An 18,739-nucleotide genomic window follows, 5' to 3' on the forward strand; every position below is an offset into this window, starting at 1 on the left:
GCTTGTTTGCTTTGTTTTATTTTGAATTTCAGGTCTCTAGTTGTGGCATATGACTGAGCAGGGCCTAATAGGTAAGTGAAATAACTCATGGCTACTTTTTCCTCAAGAGATTCTAAGCACATAATAGGAAGGAAGGAAATCAGCACACCATTGAATTAGTATAAATATTCATAATAACTCACGACCTTGCTGTTTACAACTAGAGAAGAGTTATTAAAACATCTGAATGTAGAATCCTGAAATGGCTGGGGTTTGGTTTTGTGCTAGATTGTACTGAAAAGATGCATCTTAAATCCCATGAAACCTGTTATCCTTTGCCATGGTGAAAACAGGTGGGAAAGGCATTGTGCCCTCCAGATGTTGATGAGTAAGAACTGGTGGAGAGAGGGAAGGACACTACAGAACTCTTAGTAAAACCATTTACAAACTCAGTGCAAGACCTGGTAATTTTAAAAATCTCCTTGGACGTTTCCTTTTTTTTATCTTTTGCAATGTCAAGGTGGCTTTAAAAAAAGAGGTTTAACATGTACTTCCATAAATGTTTTTTTTTGCCAGAGGCTTTTAAATCTTTGTGCCAAGTAACAATTCCACTTTTGTTTTTTCCAAATTCCTTTCTCCTTTGCTCCATAGTAACCAGCTTTGTGGTGTGAGCTGCTTACTTACCCAGGGGTTAATATCCAAGGGGAAAGTTGCTCTGTGGTGAAATATCCTCATCCTTCAGGCCTTGGTGGTGTGTGCAGTAGGGTGGTTTTACCTGTGCTGAAAGCAGAATAGCAAAAAAGACAAAGTAGGGAACTTGCTGTTCCTCAGGGCATGATGCAGCATCCTTACGGGCAGGTAAATGCACGCTTTTTAGAGGAGTGTTAGCTGCATTTCTGAAGGACAGTGGGCTTGATGCTTTCTGTTGCTTTCAATCAAGATTTATGTTTGGTTGGAAGACTAGAAAAGCCTCTGCGAGCAACCTTGATTGTGCAGTCATTGCCATCCATCTTTTTGGGCAAGATAGGCATTAAGTACTAGTTTTTTTCTAAGGCAATAGTAGTCACCTTGTCTGACTTCCCATCTGACATGGATGGATGTCACCTCGTGCTCCTGTATCAAACCCATAATTGCATTTAACAATAATGTGCGGTTTTGGACAAGATATTGGTTTTGTGTTGCTTAAAGGTGTAAGTGAAGGAAGTCAAGCACATTCACTGCTCTTTTGGACTGAGAAAAATTAGTCCTCAGAAAAGGACTAATGCCTGGAGCCTGTTTACTCTAAGCAATACTGCAGGTAAATACAAGCTGGCAGGCTTTTCAGAAACTTCTGTGTGGACCTAGAATGCTCAGCACAATCCCCTACTGCTAATTTCTTGCTAAATTAATTTGACTCTGTGTTCTTAACCCAAATATAAAAGTCATACTTCACAGGACCTCTGCAAACAGTTAAATCAATCTGTCCATTCAGTCTGTTTAATCACTTGGCCTGTGTTAAAAGAGGTAGATGTAGCAATGAGATTTTGTCTTCTACCACACCATGGGTGTATGGCACCTGTCCTCTGCATGTGCTCCCTTGGGAGCTTGGCACTTCAGAAAATTTCCCTTTTGGTAACAAATCTATCTAACCTGTGCAATACAGGATCCGGGGTGCAGCCACAGCTGGTGGGAGGTGGGCAAGAGAGTGGCCCTGCCACTGATGAGAAGAACTGTAATTGTTTCATGTGGGCCCAGGTTTTGGGGCTTTAAGATTAGCTCTGTCAGGGGTGACACAATAAGAAGTAGCTTAAACTAAAATTTTCCATTCCTGACCTGGATTCTTCTTCCCAGGTTTGTTGGCTTTTACCACAGAGTTCCAAGCATGAGGAAGCGACAAATCTTCCAAGATTTGGAAGATTTTTTTCATTGTTTCCAAGATTTTGGGTGTGGGGGTCAGGGAATCGGGGAGGGTCAGTTCCAGCTAGGGGCCTCACATCAGTGCGGGATCAAGATTGCGGGCCGAGGACGTACTGGACCGTGCCTTCTGAGCTCCGGTCCCGGTCCAGTCCCAGACCATCTCGGGGTACGGGTTCCGGTGCGGGCCCACCCTACTCTGCCGCCTGGGTACCCGGCCCGGGTTCCCTCTCAGCTCGACGGCGCGATCCCTGCGGGGCGCCGGTTCCGGTTCCGGCGGGGCCGGGGCGGCAAGCGGGCGGGCGGGCGGGGGAGGAGCCGCTGGAGCCCGAGCTTGCGCTCTGGAGCCGGGCGGCGCTGGGACCCGGAGAACAAGGGGCGCGGGGGGACCGGGCGTGCGGAGGCCGCAACCGGGCCGGGCCGGGGCGCAGGCGGGGGCCGACCCGGGCAGGGGCCAGGACTGGGGCTGGGACCGGGACCGAGGCGGCGGCCGGGGGTCGCGGGCCGCTCCGGGCCGGGGGCGGAGGCGACGAGGCGGAGGCCTGGCGGCCGGGCAGGGGCGCCATGGCGGCGGCCGAGACGAAGATCATTTACCACCTGGACGAGCAGGAGACGCCGTACCTGGTGAAGCTGCCGATCCCGGCCGAGCGCGTCACCCTCGGCGACTTCAAGGGCCTCCTCAACCGCCCCAACTACAAGTTCTACTTCAAGTCCATGGACGACGACTTTGGGTGAGCGCGGACCCGGGCCCGGCCCCACCGACCGCCGGAGGGGGGGTGTTCCCCTGGGCCTCCCTGCGGAGCCCGGGGGGGCGCGGGCCCGGCTGGGGACCCCCAACCAACACACTATGGAGGGCTGGGGTTGCCCTCCCCTACACCCGGGTAAGGGTCCCCCCCGTGCAGCAGGGCTGGGGTGGTGCCCTCTGGAGCTGGTGGCCCCACTCGTGCTCTCTCTAGGGAGGGGGACCCACATCCTCCCTCCACCCCCATTGCCATAACTTGGAGGGGGGCGAGGTTGGAGTCCCCCCCTTGTGCTCTGTCTAGAGGGGACCCCTCACGTGCACCCCCAGTTACCTCACCTGGGGCGTGTTGGTGGTGATACCCCCTCATGCACCTTCTCTGGGGCTGGTGGTCCCTGTGTGAAACTTCTGGGGACAGCCCCCCATCCTTCTTTTCCCCCCATTAACTGGGGGAAGCAGCCCCCTGCAAGCTCCTTGTGGAGAAGGTGGTGGAATCCTCTGTGCACCTTCTCGAGGGTGTCACCCCTCTGTCAGAAGCACCTTGGAGGTGACCGTTGTCCTATCTGAGGATCACCACCTCCCTTTGCTCACAATGTTTGGGCATCACCTTGCCTGAGAGCATATCTTCCAGTACAAGCCCACCTTGGGGGCATACAGTAGGGGTGACATTCCCCCACAGGTTCCCCTGGCATTGTCATTCCCCATTTAAAGGGCATCTCCCACTTTGCCTGCCTGGGGAGGGTGCCCACTGTTCCTACACCAAGAGGCACTGCCTCCTCAATCACCCCTTTGTAGGGCTGGGTCTGGGGACAGTTTTGTGCTCCTACCATCCATTTTGGGGAAGGCCATCCATTTTGGCAGCTTTATCCTTCATATCTCATCTCTGGGAAGAATGGGCAGAGGGGACCATCTTTCTCCCCTGCCTCCATGGAGATGTGCTGCCCATCTCTCAGCAAGAGGTGTATACAAGACCTTCTGTACCTGTCTCATCCTCAATGTAAGATGTCCCATGCTCTACCTCTTGCATGGACATGTGAGGTGTGGACATAAAAGAGGTGTACACCTCTGTCTTGCATCCCATCTGCTGCAGGGCAGCTCTTTTCCAGTGCTGGTATTTTCATCACTTTCTTTGTGATACACTTTGTTTCTTTCAATCATGTGTGGATGGAGGTCAGGAGATATATTCTGTCCCTTGTTTGGACAGTTGTACTGTCTGCTGGGTAGCCCCTGTTGTCTCTTACCTTCACAAAGTTGGTGACTATTCTGGGGAGCAAGTACACTGTGAAGGTAACTCTGTAAGACTCTTTGTCCTCACTGTCTTTTCCAGAGACTTCCTGTGTCTGACTTTCCTTTAACCTTTTTGAGAACCTCTGATTCCATTCTGGGAACTTAGCTTCTCTTGGCCTCCACAGCATGTGACCCTTTACCATTCCTAGCCCTTTGGTATTTGAACAAGTTGCATGATCCTTCTTCCTCTGTTTTTTCCCCCTGTCCTGAAGATTTAGTGTTTACAGTAGGTCTTGTATATGGAGGCTTTCAGTTTTATAGTCTTCCTGGTGTATTCTCATTGCGCTGAACACCTCCCTAGGCTGTGATCTTGGCTCGTACCCTACGTTGAACAGGGCTGGGCCTGTTCAGGGCTTGGATGGAGATCCATGTGGCTGCCTCAGCAGGGGATGCTCTCCCCTCTGCAGCCAAATTATTCCAATGCCCAGGTTCCCATTAGCTTGGGAGGTGCCAGCTTTCAGATGAGACTTGAAATTTGGAGTCACTCCTTTGACCACAGTCTGGAATGCTTTGCCTCCCTAAATTCCTCCTGACCCTGTGCAAAGCTCGAGTGCTCAGAAACCTTCCCATTCTATCCAGACAAATAGAAGCTTCCAGCCCTCATTTTCCATAAATTTCATCAGCATTATCAGTTGTCTGTGGATTGTTTCCTGTCCCTCAGCTGCTGAGCAGTGTTGGGTGCTATGAAACAGCTGCCTCTCCCTGTCTCAGAGGGGACCATGTTCATTGGTGGAAGAAGCAAATTCTCCATGCATGCTGTTTGTAAACAAATGCTTTGGGATCCTTTGAAAACGTTGTTCTTGAAGTGAATTCAAACTTGTCTTGAATGATACATTGCCATGTGGGTGGGAGAGTGTCTGTGTAACTATAAACAAAGTTTAGTAATAAATAGCAGTGTCTCACATTGGGAAGAGGGGTCTGGTGGCAGCAAAGTTCTGTGCTGTGTCTTTTCATCCTCTTCTGTTTCTTTAAGGCTCCACAAGAGGAGGCAGATGGTAGATTAATAAAACTGAATGATAAAGCAGTATAGCTTTATCAAGCTAGCAGGGAGAGGGGAAAATCAGGAAGACGCAGCTAGTTTAGTTGCATCAGAAATGCATGGGATAAGATTTTTATTGGGACCAGTTGAGCTAATTCTTCTGTGAAGAGTGAACCTCTCTGGAAAGTGCAGCTGAGAGGACTTGGAGGCTGTGTATGGGAAGCCTGCTCCTTGACGAAGTCCTACATGATGAGTTGTGCATTTGGAGCTGCATGTGATGAGGCCTCATGTTGAACAGAGGGGACAAAGCCTTTTGTGGTGCCACCAGGGATGCCCCATCAGGAAATCTGCATTTGCTCCTGTCCAGAGAGCTGAAGAAGATGCTGGTGCTTGGCTGGAGCATGAGGAGGAGAAGCCAGAGCAGTCCAGCTGCAGCCTTATCTCTGAGTCCTGGAGCCTCAGGCAGCACTTGAAGTAGAAGCACAGAATTGTAGAACCATTTAGGTTGGAAAAGACCTCTAAGATCATTGAGTGGTAATTGGTGTCAAGGACAGAGCAAGCCGTCAGTCTGCAGAGAGAGACAGGGATGGAAGGGCTGGAAGCACCTCAGCTACTTGACTGTAAATGCAAAGGCAGTTCATGAAAACCAGGAGGATATTAATGATGTCTGCACACAGAAGCTGTGTGTCGGAATGGCACTCTCACACACGTTATTCCTCTCAGCCCCTTACCTCAAGATGCCCTCTGCCCACCTTGGGGGATGGCCTGGCTTGTGCTGAGTTTCTAGGCTGGTTTTTGTCAGCTGGGCAGTCCAGGGTAAAACCCCTTTGTGAAAGAGACAGGCTGTTATCAGGAGGTGGCTTTTCTGCAGCTGATCAACAAGGAGAAGACCTGCAGATCTGATGGCTCGTGCTTTTCATCAGTGACTGGACCTTTTGCAGGATCGTTGTAGCAGAAGATTAAATTCTTCTCTCATTTCTTATTGGGAATGGAGGCATCTTGCCTTCCAGGATAAGCTGGAGCAAGATGTGGTCCAGCGTTTCATCTCTGTTCCCCAGAGTGAATATGTTTCTCCCCTTTCGTCCTCTTTTCAGGCTGTGGATCTCCAGCCTGGCATTCCCTTCAACTCGCCCCATCCCCAAGGCAGTATTACAGCCGCAGTCTTGGTGTGTGGGATTTTTCCTTCTTTTGTTTATCTTGTTAATATTTGTTTGCCCTGAGAATCAGGGCGGTGATGGAACAGCTTCAGTGTTTACATCTCCTTGGAAATATGAACTGAGGCTCCCCTGGGTGGCTTTGGAGTTGTTGGGCTATGCCAGGAGCTAATTCTGCTCAGCCTTGAATTAAGAAGACCCCGGCATGGTGTCAATTCTAGGTAGGAACTCTAGGTAGGAAGGAGAAATGAGATTTCATGCATCCAGTCTTGGGGAGAGGAGCTGTGAGCAGCAAAAAGGCTGCAGGGTTTCTTTGTCCAGACTACCTAGCATGGGTTACAGCCACAAAGAGCCCAGTCTGAGCCCAGTGGTGTGGAGCAGTGACACGGTGCAGATAGTTGCACCCTTGTTGGCTTTGGGTATTGCTGATTGCAGAACTGGAGACATGTGGAGGAGTTAAGCAGACACACTTGGACCTGGGATACTTTGTGTGAATGTACCTTTCTGTGAAGTGTGGAACTACCCTAAGTCTGTTAACCTTGCCCTTGTTAGAGAAGGAACGGATTTTTTTTTCTACATCTTGACACTCTGATCAGCATTTTACAGGTAAGATTTGTGTGCTCATCAGCAGGAAAGAGCCTTAGGTATTCATTGCTATGACTGCTTGAGGGAGCCATATTCTCCATGAAACCACCTGCAGGTTTTTCATGGGGTTTTGAAGAAACTTTAATTTTTCTCTCTCTTTTTTTTTTTTTTTTTTATTCCTAATCTGTAAAATGGAAATTCTAACATTGTGCTTTGTCTTGTCTACTTGTCACGGTGAGCTTCTGAGGCAAATATTAATGTAGGTTTTAGCATGGCAGAGATCTGTGTTCTGTAGGAGTGCTGCAAGAACAGTACTGGGAATCGGGCAGGGCGCGACCACGCTGATGGTCTGTGAGAGTTCATAGTTTGGGATGTGGGCATCACACGATGTGTCAAGTATTGCCTTCTGCCCAAGTCCAACATAAGAAATGTACCTGTTTTGGGCAGCATGGATCTTCTCACCAGCTAGATTGCATGCATGTTGGCCTCAGGTGAGCTACAGGTTTGACTTTTAATCTGGCCAGTTGGCTGGTACAACTCAGAATATTCTCGTATCCATTGAAATGTGGTTTCTTTTGACTAATTTTTTGCTTGTTAATGATGCTTCCTCTTTCTGTCAATTAAAAAGTGTTCCCACAGGGGCATGCTAAAGTTTAAATTAAACTTTTCAAAGCAGTTTCATATAAATGAGTGCAATTCATGCATCCAGGTAGTTTTTTAGTACCTGGCCTGAAGTTCTATCTCATCTTTCCATAAATTATGGAGTGCCTGAAAAGTTTGAATTTCTTCTGAATGTAGAGAAAGCATTTTGCTTAATCCCTACTTTACTCTGCCACCTCTCTGGTTCCAGGCTGGAGAGCACAAAGGCTCTCTTCTCCCTGCAAGGGGAGTATCCCTCCCCATCTCACCTACTTGTTCTGCATGGCCAGGAGGACAGCAGTGATTCGAAGAACAGTGGTGCCACTCTTTCCACCGCTGCTGGTTTCTCTCTCTTGCAGGACTCACTTTTAACTTCAGAGCTGTGCTGAGTGATTCCTATGTCTCAACTGTCAAGTGAAAATTGGTATCCAGCTAATCACTAGCCCAGTATCTAATCCAGACCTGCTTAATTATCACCTGCTCTCCAACACTGGGTACAAGGCAGTGATTAGGGCAGCACTCTGGAGGCAGAACAAAGCGGGTGCTGCTGGGATTCCCAGAGCAGGGGTCAGATACCATTGGTATTTGGCGACCTCATCTCCTGCACATGTGCATGGGGAAATGCGTTGACGCTCACTGAAAGGCTGAGTGATTTATTTTTATTGCAAGGTCCTTTTGAAATTGTTGCCAGCAGTGACTGTCCTTCTGGCTGGAAGTGTTTGGAGCTGGAGAAGGGATCCTAAACTTAATAAGCAGTGTCAGTCCCTAAGCAGTGGTGAGCCGCTGGCATGGTTCCCCTGCCTTTCCTGCCAGCTCTTTGTAGCCTGGGTTGGGGGAGTTGTTTTATTTTGATTTTTGTAAATTTGTTTTTCAAATTTTGAATTGGAAACTCTGCTGTCTGCAGAAGACCATTGTCTGTCCCGTAACCCTGCTGAAAGGTACTTCCATGTCGGCATGGATTTCTTATGGGGAGAGGTTTGGAAAAATGCATGCAACTCTCTTGCATGCACGCATCCTTTGTGGTGCTTTGAACAGCAGCAGCCTGGCTGTGAGGTGACTATCACTTCTCCATGTTCTGGCCAGTCCCTGTAATTTCTATGCAGAGATCAGTGCTTAGCCATGTGAGAGGCCATAGCACCCCATCTCTTGTCCTCCCCACTCCAGAGGATGTGTGGCTCCCTGCCTGCTCATGTGAGATGTGCTGCCACAGTTAGCTAGGGTCTGTGGAGTTTTTTTTTGGGGCACTTTGCGTATAGGTTACTGCAGCCTGTGCCTCTGTCTCCTGGGCTGCTAAGGATTTGGCAGAGAGCTGCTAACCACTGTCTGTGCTTGTGGTGGGAAGTTCCTGTAACACTGCCCATGCTGGGGGGGTGGCCCATCGACACTGGAGCTGATCCTGGCTGTAGCTGCTGCTGGAGGCTGTTTCCAAGTGTTGTTTGTGGCAATGGTGGTGAGGGGCTGCAGCAGTACCAAGGTGGGAGAGCAGATGGAAAGGAGGGTAAGTTGATGATATTTGCTCCTTCCCTGGGTTGTATTGTCTGTGCCCAGCAGTGTGTGTTCTGCTGCTGGGACCCAGCTGTTACTGACTCTGTAGGTGTCCAGCTTCGTCTGTTGTGGTTGGAGCTGTGATCCGAAGGCCACATTGGATGGCAGTCATAGCCTGGTTTCTTTGCCCAGGGGTGGCATTCAGAAAGCCAAGTTAGCCAAATCGGGCTGCAGACCAATTACCCTAGGGCCTTGTCTGTACTATGCAAACAATGAAGCTTTACAACAGCTATTGAACTTGCTTGCAGCTAGAGCTGGTCAGATTTTTTTTTGACTGAATGTATTTTCTCAAAAAATATGGTGTTACGTTGAAGCCAGCATTTTTCTTGCAGAGGTATTGTTTTCAATTATGTTTTTGATGAGAATGTTTCTTAATTTTAAGCCTCTCTTGTCATCTCTGAAAAAAAGAAAGATGAGTCAAGAAAACTTTGCCCATCCATGAGAATGCAGCTGTTTTGATGTACTTCTTTGTTTTGATATCACCTGGAGAACTCTGGTCCCCCAAATTCCTGTGCAGAGCAAAAACCTACATCAATATCCCATAAATTGCCATGAAGTAGATCTGTGCATCTTGACTGTGGGTGGTGCAGCTGTGCTCCCACATGGTTCAGTCTCTGAGGTCAAGGCCAAACACCATTAAAAATGGCTCATAAACCACCATAATCTAGGTGGTGACCTGTGCATTGTTTGTTGTTATGGGATGGTACTTGTGGCCCCATTGCTCAGTCTTCTGATACCTGTTGAAATACGACTTCTGAGTTTAATCTGGAATTTGGCTGTCCCCAAATCCCAGACCTTGGCTTACTCACAGAGTGGATACTAGATCTTCTGAGTGGGGGTATAAAGAGAGATGTTTCTTCCTGTGCAGCTACAGTGAGAGCAGGATGGGCAGCTGGGGAGGTAGTTTAGAGAGGATTCTGAGAAGGAAGGTGCTGTCTTGAAAGGATGGAGACAGATGGTTCATGAGCCCAAGGTCCATGTGCCCGGAGCCTTCGTTAAGTCCCTCTTCTCCAGCATACTCCTGGCCTCCTTCACTTGTTTCCCCACCTGGTCTCTCAGCAGGCAGAGATATTAGGGTCTGAACTTTGAAAAGTGGAGGGTAGTTACCCACCACCACACATTTGGGGGTGGCCAGGGAGGAAGAGCACTTGGGAGTATAAGCAAAGAAAATGTTTTCCCACACAGCTTTTCTGCTGCACAGATGAGTTTGGCTTTGGTCCTCTATCAGGGTGGGCATCAGTTCCTCCATCTTGAAAGATGTATGTACAGAGGTGTAGGGAGCATAGTTAAAATTCCTCAAGTTCTTTTTGAGCTCATGGTACTTGAAGCAGTGGGAAACTTTGTGCTTGTCTGCGTGGCAGTTGCTAAACTGTTCTGAGGGTAGCTGCTGTAATGAAGTGCTTCTACTCCATCCTTGACTGCATCCAACTAGATGTAACAGTGTTGTGGTTTAGGATATTTGATCAGTATAAAAGCCCTGGAAGGAGAGCTGGGCTTGCAGAACACTGCAGAGACTGTGCCTGCAGGATGTTAACTTCACATTGTTGCACCAGCTTTGTATTGTTCTGCACATCTGATGAGGCAGCACTCAGGCCTGTGTTTTTGGTGCTTCCTATTAATTTCCTCCTCTCTCCATCCCTTGTTTGTTATTCAGAGCCTGACCTTCTGACCTGTGCTGGATGGATGGTGGTTTTCCATAAGGGGGATGTGGCACCACGTGGCTGTGTTACTGTTTGTCCTGGTGGTGCTGGCTTGTTAGGCAGCAGCTGGCAAGTTAAATAAAACTTAATCCTGATGGTGTCTGCTCTTGGAAATTTTTTTACCAAAGCCTTTTGTGAAGGCCTTTTGGAAGGCATTGAATGAAGGTACAAATCTGGGAATTAGTCTACTCTCTGTGACTTTGCTTTGTCCGTGTGCTTATCTATGTAATGCCATGGTGGCCTTAGGAGACTATGTGAGCTCTTGGGCTGTGAATATCACTGTCTCCAAGTACTGTGTTAGCTTGCAGAGCTGAAGTATTAGTGTCTTCCTGAGTCCCTGCTCTGAAGATCTTGGTTTCACTTGTTCCCGTCTCTGTGTTGTTGCTGCTCTAGTGCTAATGTTGAAGCCTGTCCAGGAATGGTCTGGTATTCTCTGGAGGCTTTTGAAGGCAGAGATGGCAGCATTTGGCAGCCTGGTGCTGACCTTCCTGTGCCATGTAATCCTGTACTGCAGTGGAGGGTTGGGACTGTTGTGGTGGTTGTATCAGTTACTTATTAAAGGAGACATGCCAGAGGCATTGTTTTTACAGCCACAGCAAGCTATTGAAGGTAGCAGAAGCAGCATTTGGGTAACCCTCTTCACTAAATCCTTTGTGTTTGTTGTACCCTCCCTGGGGCATCTGTCTGTGTTCTTGTTAGTTAAAATTTCCTATCTTGCAAGAACTGGTGGAAAAGAAGATTCAGTGAGCAGTGACTGAATTGCTGCAGTGGAGTCTGTCCTTCTGGTCCTGGCTGAAGGAGGGAAGGCTTCCTTGCATGACTTGGAGCAGAGATTTGTTTCTGGGAGAGCTGGCACTGGCTGCTGTGTGGGAAGGTCTTTCCTCTGCTGGTTTTTGACCTGCCCCTGGGGTTTGGAGAGGAATTTATTTGCTACGTGGCCGCTCTGATTGCTGGCAGCTGTCCCTGTGATAGGATGGGATTTCAGGGTCTGGATAACAGAGGCTCTGGGTTTTTCCCTGTTTTCTGATGGCTGGTAGCTCCTGCTACCATGCTCCATGTACTTGCTGGTTCTGAGGGCACTGAGGGTCTGCCAGATGGGGTCTGTGTTTTGAGAGCTCTGGCTCTGCATGGTTTATCATAGTGGGGAAGCTGGTGCTTGCACACTAACCTGTCCACTTGTTGTGCTTCAACTTCTCCCTCAGCATTGCTCTCTCCTGTTCTGACCTGCTTGAGACTCGTGGTCCTTCTGTGTCTTGCCATCTGCAAGCAGATAGTTCGTCCCTTGTGCATTGCACTGCACCATGCTGTGCTGCTGTTGTTGACAACCAGAGAGCAGTGTCAGAAGTGTGGTGACAAACCTGGATTTGTGGACAAACCTGATGTGATCAGCGGGGCAGGGAGAAGGCTGCTGCGGTGCTGGTGGCTGATAGGATTGGCCCCAGGGTGCAGCAGCTTCTCAAACTGAAGCTTTTTTCAGAAGCTGTGATGGATATGCAAACTCCTTACCTCTTTGCATTTGGCTAACGAGCTGCCCCAGTTTATACAGCCCTGCCTTGCTCAACCAGTATTTTAGTGCCATTTGCAGAGAGACTTGCCTGTGGCCCCATCTGAGCCTCTGCTATACTGGAAGCCCATACACAGGCTTGATGGAGGAGGACATGCTCTGTGTTTATTTGAATTTTTTCTTACTGGCTTTTGTAGCTCTGAGAAAGGTGGATTTTCGTGAACCTAGCTTCACAGCTGAGTCCCTTACAGCAGACCTCCCAACTCTCTTAGACCCAGAGCTGGTGAAGACACTGAAGGTCCTGAAGGGCCTCCTGTGAGATGAATTTTCCTTCCAGAGTGAAAATGTTTCATTTCAGCTGGGGTCAAACTTTGGTAAAACTCAGAAGATTATTCCCTGCCAAGACATTCTGGAAGCAACAGTGGAGTGTTGGGGTGGCAGCATCTGCTTCAGCTTTGGGTACCCTCTATCTGAGTTTGCTTGGGGCAGCTTTGCCTTACTGCAGAGGTATGTGACATCTATGCATGATGTGCACATTAAGTCTGATGTGTCTGAGCTGGGTCAGACTCCTACAGTCTGTGCTTCTGAATCCCTCCCCCCCAAAAAAAAACAAACCACAAAACAACATGGGAGTTTGCTGCAGCAGCATTGCCTTTGGTACAGTTTGGTACCGGTGCTCTGGTAATGGGAAGCAGCATGGCACACATGCTCTCCTCTGTAGTGAGATGTGGATACTGTGTCTGGCCTTGTTATCTACAGGGAAAAAGTGAGCTCCTGGTCCATCAGCACGTGGTGCTGCTCAAAGTGTTTGTAGTGACTTTACGTGTGACTAAAGGAGAGATGCTTCATGGCAATTTGATGTTGACATCACAGATAATCAGGAAGCCTGAAATCAGGGTCTTGTAACCTGGTTTATCAACAGATCCACAGACACGGGAAATGGCGCTACTGCAGTAGTAATGTGTGACAAGTCTTTCTGGGCTGCCATTGGGAATTGTCAATGTCTAGGTGACCAGTGCAGCACAGGGATATTTACAGACTGTGGTCAGGTTGTTCTGCCTTCCACTGCACTTCTCCATCCTTGAAGGAACTGGAAGTTGGCAGCTGTGGTTTTGAGACCCTCCCCAAGAGTATCATTTCATGTCATGTGTGATTGTGACTTCTGGAGGTCACTGACTGTTATCCAGCCTTTGGAGCAGTTGTCAGAGATGGCAGGTGGGAAGGTTTTGAATGGTATGCAACAGGGTCAGGCCTGTGAAAGAAAAGCATCAGCTCTGAGTTGGACTTCGCTCTGCAGATGTGGGGTACAGTGCTTTAGTAATCCAAAGCACCATTCTCTTCTAAATTGTGGGGAAATTTACCCTTTTATTGAAACTCCTGCTAATCCTTGTTGTTGAAGTGAGCCCCTGCAGGATCTGGACTGAGTTCTGTACGTGACACCTCATGCAGACTACAGACTAATGCCAGTCATTGCTTCTGACTGGGCTGTTGAAGCAGAAAAGCCTGGCTGCTTGCAGGAAGTACCTTCCTTCCAGATCAAGACCAACAACTGCACCCTGTTTTGGTAAATCTCTGGCACTCCTTTGAAGGCAGGTAGTGTTCTCTCAGCTGCCTAGATATTGCTTTGTCCAGTGGAACAACCATCAGGTGTCAGGAAGAGTCCTGTGGACCAGGGCTTTAATAAAGGAAGGAGAAAGATGTATTGTTGTTGAGAGTAAACCAGACACAGCATGGTAGAGACAGCTTACATTTTCCCTACTTTTTTTTTTTTTTTTTTTTTTTTTTTTTTTTTTTTTTCTCCTTTTTTTTTCCTCTTTTTTTTTTTTTTTTTGCTTTTTTTTTTGCTTTTTTTTTTTTTATTTGTAGTAATTGATTGACTCCTGTGTTATGGCTCTCATCTGCTTTCTGGACCTCTAGTTGAGTGAGCTGTACCAGCACATGCTTGGTTTTATTAGGACTGGAGCATCTTTCTTGTCTTCTTCCAGCAGTTGAATGGTATTTGCTTGCTTGCTGGAGGACAAACTTGGCTGGCCTGGTAGAAGATGCTTGATAGGAGATGGCTTGTTGTGTTCTTCAAGGGCTTGGTCCTGTGCCTTGGAAGGAGTTTGGTGAAGATGACTGCTATTAGCTGAAATCAAGGAAGTATATAAAAGACTACTGTCACTCTGTACTGGAAATTTCTTTTAGCATCCCTAGCAGTTATACCACCAAATGTAGGAGAGGAGGTTAAAGAGCTAGCCTTCCTCCACTTATGGTTGTTTTTGTCTGCTAATAAACCTATGTAGGAGCTGATTGTTTAAACCCTTGGTTTTCTCAGAGTTCTTCCTGGCTTGCTGACAGATTCCTGAGAGTGAAGTGAATAGTTCAGGTTGTGCCAAAATTTTTTCTGGGCCCAAAGGTGAGGAAAAAAGAACACGTTCCTGTTCTAGCAGTGGTCAGGAATGGTTCTTATGAGCATTCAAACACCTCATGCCTCTTGCATTTTAGAACTGAAAGGATGGAGTATCACTGTTTGCACTTTTTTTTCGCTGCAACAGCCTGGGATTGGGGACAAAGTTCTTTCTTTGTCACCATGCAGCTGTTGTGGCTCTGAAAGGCTCTTCTTCGCGTGAGTCCTTCTCATTGTATTTGGCAAATGTTTTGTGGTGAAACTTAGTTTTGAGCTTTATTAACTCCCTGTTGGTTTTATAGAGGTTCTCTGTATGTCGTATAGACCCAGTCAGTAGAGATGTTGCTGATGGTAGCCCAGCTGGCTGTGAAGAGTTGGTGCCATTGTCTAGAGTCTTATCCTTCAAGGCCCCTTCCCACTGGGTAGGAGGTTGGGCAGGTTTTCTTGGGAGACTTGGAAAAGTTGTTTGTGCCAGGAGAGAGTAATGTGAGCTGGTCATTGTCTTGAGGGCAGGACACGTGTGGAGGTTACTTTGTCATTTCTTGGTGGAGATCTGTCATTACATACAAATTAATTGTTAACATGATGAGGGAAGCAAACCTCACCCCTCCTTCCCACAGACAACTGCCTTTGTTGAGTTTTTCCAGATCTGCTCTGGAGGTGGCCAGCAGAAAGGTCCTCCAGGAGCAGGGGCTGGTACTGGGCAGGGCTGCTGTGCTGGCAGCCTGGGACAAGGGGGTGCTGGCGAGCAGGCAGCTCTGTGGCAGCTCCTTGCTTCCCCAGGTGTGGAAGTAAAAGCTTTCAGACTGTGTTTCCCACCCTCCCCCTCTGCCCGTTTTCCCCCTCTTCTCCTCTCCTTGCTCTCCCGCTGAGTTGATGCTTTTCCAGGAATGAGCTGTTCTGCTGGCCCAGCACATTCCACAGCAGCAGCGCTTTCTTGGCAGGAGCCTCGCCTGCTGTTAAGAAAAAGCAGGACTGAGTTGGCGTCCCTCAGCTGAGGGCCAGAAAAGGAAGGCCTGGTCCTACCTTCCTCCCTGTGGCTGCAGAGCCCTCCCGCACTTTGGTGTCCCTCTCCCTTGCCTGTGTATGTGCTAATGGCCCCCAGCAGTTCTTGGAGCCCTTTAGAGCTCCTTGCTGTCCTCTTAACCTTAGTGAAGTCCCCAGGCATTACAAGGGAGCTTGTTGCTCTTCTAGCCAGTCTGAAGAGGGGGTGGGTGATTTTTGTGGAGAATTACAAGGAATTCCCTGTGGGGCCCAGACACCTCTTCCATGAACTTTTTGGTAAGATGTGCTGTTTGTGTTTTGCTGCTTGCAGCAGTAGCGGGGTTAATGCTTGTTCTCCCTCTCTACATAGCCTCTTTCTCTCTGTTCTCTGTGCTGTTGCCTCTTCCACCATCTATACCCAGATGGAGCTAAGTGTGACGGCAGACCAAGCCTCCTCTGGTTTCTTTGCTTTTCCCACAGGAACGGCATCAGGATTTTACGTGTCTGTTCATCAGAGCCTTCTTTGTGCCTATTTCCTAACCCACCTTGAATACAGAGACAGCTGTTGGTCACTTCTGTCTGTGGATGTCTCAGCTCCGTGGAGGTTGTTTCTGCAGACATTTAACCTCAAATCTTTCTTTCTTGGAATGAGTCCTTCCGCTTGTGTCCCTGTGTTAGGTCATGCAAGCTCTTAGAGATGTTGAGGAGCTGAAGCTGAGCTCCCAGGTTAAAGATCTTGGCTGGGCTTCTGTTGGGAGTTCCCCGTTTGTTCCAATTTCCAGTTCAAAGAGATTGAAAGTGTCACTGAACCTTCCAGGGCCTGGAGAATGATTCCTTTGATGATGTCTCTAAATGTCCTTCTGGGGGCTGGAAGCATCGCTGGGGCAGGGCGGATTAATTACTCTGGAGGTGGGTGCTGCAGTCCCTGAGCAGCTTCCTCCTCCCGGGTGAGGAGAGGCCTGTTGGGCTTGTTTGTAGGGCAGTGTTGCAGCCAGATGGTCACTCTGGAGATCAAGGTGGGAGGGGCCGCTGGGGCTCTTGGGCTCACTTAGAAATCAAAGTCTGCAGCTTTGCTTTGATAAGTGCTGCTCCTGGGCATGCCTTTGAGGTTGGGTGGCTCGTTCCTAAATGCCATTCCTTTTCCAGTCTTTGGACTAGATGAGCAGGAGGCCTGTCCTCTGTCATCTCCCACCCAGTGGTGCCTGAGCACAGGGTCCAGCTGGAGCCAAGCATCTCCTGGACAAAGGGGGTTGTGGTTGTCCTGGTGTATGTCCAGTGGAGGGATTGCAGATGTGCTGATGAGGGGCTCTTGGGGAAAGCAGTTGCAACCTTTGATCTCTGTTCAGCCCCTGCCTGAATGACCTGGTGCATGGAGAGACTGTGGGGCAGTAATGGTGAGCACAGTTGAGGGAGGCTGCAGAGATTACAAGAAAGAGGCTATTCCTGGGCTTCTGCCCCTGAGCATGATGTCCCTGCTCCTGAGGAGAGAAGGTAGTAACTTAAAATGGGGTGACGTGCTCACTGAAGAGTCCTTGTAAAGCTCTGCTGGTGTGTTAGGAGAGCAGAGGAGGCCTTTCCTGCTTAAATGCAAAGTTGTGTTGTTGTGTTAGCAGGACAGCTGGTTTGTGCTTCTTGATACTGAAAAAATACCCCAAGTAAAGGCAGTGCTGCAAGGGAGCATATGTTAATTAACACAGCGTGCAGGGACAGGTGGGAGGACCTGTCTGGGGAGGAGGGTCTGACAGAGCTAAACAACCCACAATTCTGTTTTCCTTTTTACACTCTAGTACAGTGTTGAGAAGCAGTGGAGAATATCCTGTCTGGGGGCTCAGGAGGGAAATGAAATCAGGACACTGATGGTTTCTGTTTACATTCGGACGGTGCTTGTCACCCCAGCTCCCTGTGCAATTTATACACTATGCAGTACTCCTCCTCACACAGGAGGTGAAAATACAGAAGTGAAGAAGTCCTCAAGAATGCCCTTGCATTATGGAGACAGGCAGCTCAAATCCTCCTGTCCTGTTTAACATGTGCTGTTTGCCTGCAAAGCCCAAGGTCTTGCTGATACCTGTAGCCTTTGGGGGGGTTGTACCCCCATGGAAAGCACAAGTGTTATGCCTGGGCATAGTCTAACAAACAAGGTATTTTGCATCCAAAAGATCAAGTCTGTCTGAAAATTGCCCTGTCCAGCTCTATCTTCTGGTGGAATGACTGCAGATTGTCCCTGTGGGCCCAGCATGTGGTCTTGCAGAAAGGAGGAGGATTTTGCTCTAGAGCTAGGGGATCCTCCCATTTGGACAGTAGAACATGAAGGTAGTTCCTTTTGCTATTCATCTTTAATACTCTGTGCAATCTTTTGGAGGCAAGACATCCCTGCCCTAAGGGATGTGTACTGAAAGTCTTGAAAATAAGATCACATTTCTTGTGTGTAAATCCCTGAAGCTTGGGGTATTGGTTAGAAATGTCTCTTGATTATTTTTGTTTAGTTTTGGTCTTTTTTTCATGGTTCTGTGGGCTGTTCAGGTCAGAGGAGTGACCTACCTAATCTGTGTGCTTTGGGGCTTTTTTTTTTTTTTTTTTTTTGATATTTAAATTTAACATTGAATTTTTAGGCTTTGCAATGTTGGACAAAAAGTTGCTATTGTGTGAAGGTCTTCCAATGATTGAACCAAATGAAGGAAAAGTTCTTACTTTTTTTCATCTGCTCTACTAGCTTCTAGTCTTTTTAGTGTGAAATTGTCAGTGCTCAGTTGTTTTATCAGTCTTTGCACCTTATTTAATAAGACTGCTTTTCATCATGGGTGTCGAGCTAACGTGCTTGAGGAGTCCCCCTTCTCTCACCTCCCTTCATGGTACTGACCCACCCAGCTCCAGATTCAGCTTTTCTGATGACTGCCTCGGCCCCAGCATGCTTCTTTCTGAGTATCCTCCTCATTGTGAGCCTGTAGATAGACAAGATGGGGAAGGTGGGGGAACAGGACTGCCAGAGGTGAGCAGCAATCGCTGCTGAGCTCCAGCCCGCATCCACATCCGAGGTTCAAATCATCCGACTGCAGCCTGTGTTAGCGCCTTTTGTATTTCTTCGCATTACTCCATCTGAGTTTGTTGCTGGGACCCCGCTGTAGTTAGCAGGTCCTGCTCAAGAGAGAGCAGAGCTGGCTGAAGCTGGAAACTCCCTTGTCTCCCCAGCCTCGCCCGGGCTGGAGGCCATCGTGGGGAAGCGGGGAGGCTGGGAGCACAGCAGCTGCGCAGCCCGGGGTCTTGGATGCGGCACAGCCATCTCCCAGGTTTGGGGTTTGTGGACTCCTTTCTCTCCTGTGCACACTCTCTTTTTCCCTGCTTTTCCTTCATTCCTAGGACGT

At 48.5% G+C, this 18,739-nt stretch overlaps 1 protein-coding gene across 5 annotated transcripts in view; it reads left to right on the top strand.

Moving 5' to 3' along the window:
* Positions 1-2,404: 2,404 nt before the first annotated feature.
* DVL3 (dishevelled segment polarity protein 3) overlaps positions 2,405-18,739 on the top strand; it is a 32,316-nt gene continuing 15,981 nt past the window's right edge. For all 5 annotated transcript variants that reach the window (XM_030456402.1, XM_030456404.1, XM_030456405.1 and 2 more), the window contains exon 1: positions 2,405-2,603. In XM_030456402.1, coding sequence (XP_030312262.1) covers positions 2,437-2,603 — 167 coding nt within the window. In that variant the 5' untranslated portion in view covers positions 2,405-2,436. The remainder of the gene's footprint in view (positions 2,604-18,739) is intronic.

The sequence above is a fragment of the Calypte anna genome, chromosome 9, assembly GCF_003957555.1.
Source record: "Calypte anna isolate BGI_N300 chromosome 9, bCalAnn1_v1.p, whole genome shotgun sequence".
NCBI classification, from domain to species: domain Eukaryota; kingdom Metazoa; phylum Chordata; class Aves; order Apodiformes; family Trochilidae; genus Calypte; species Calypte anna.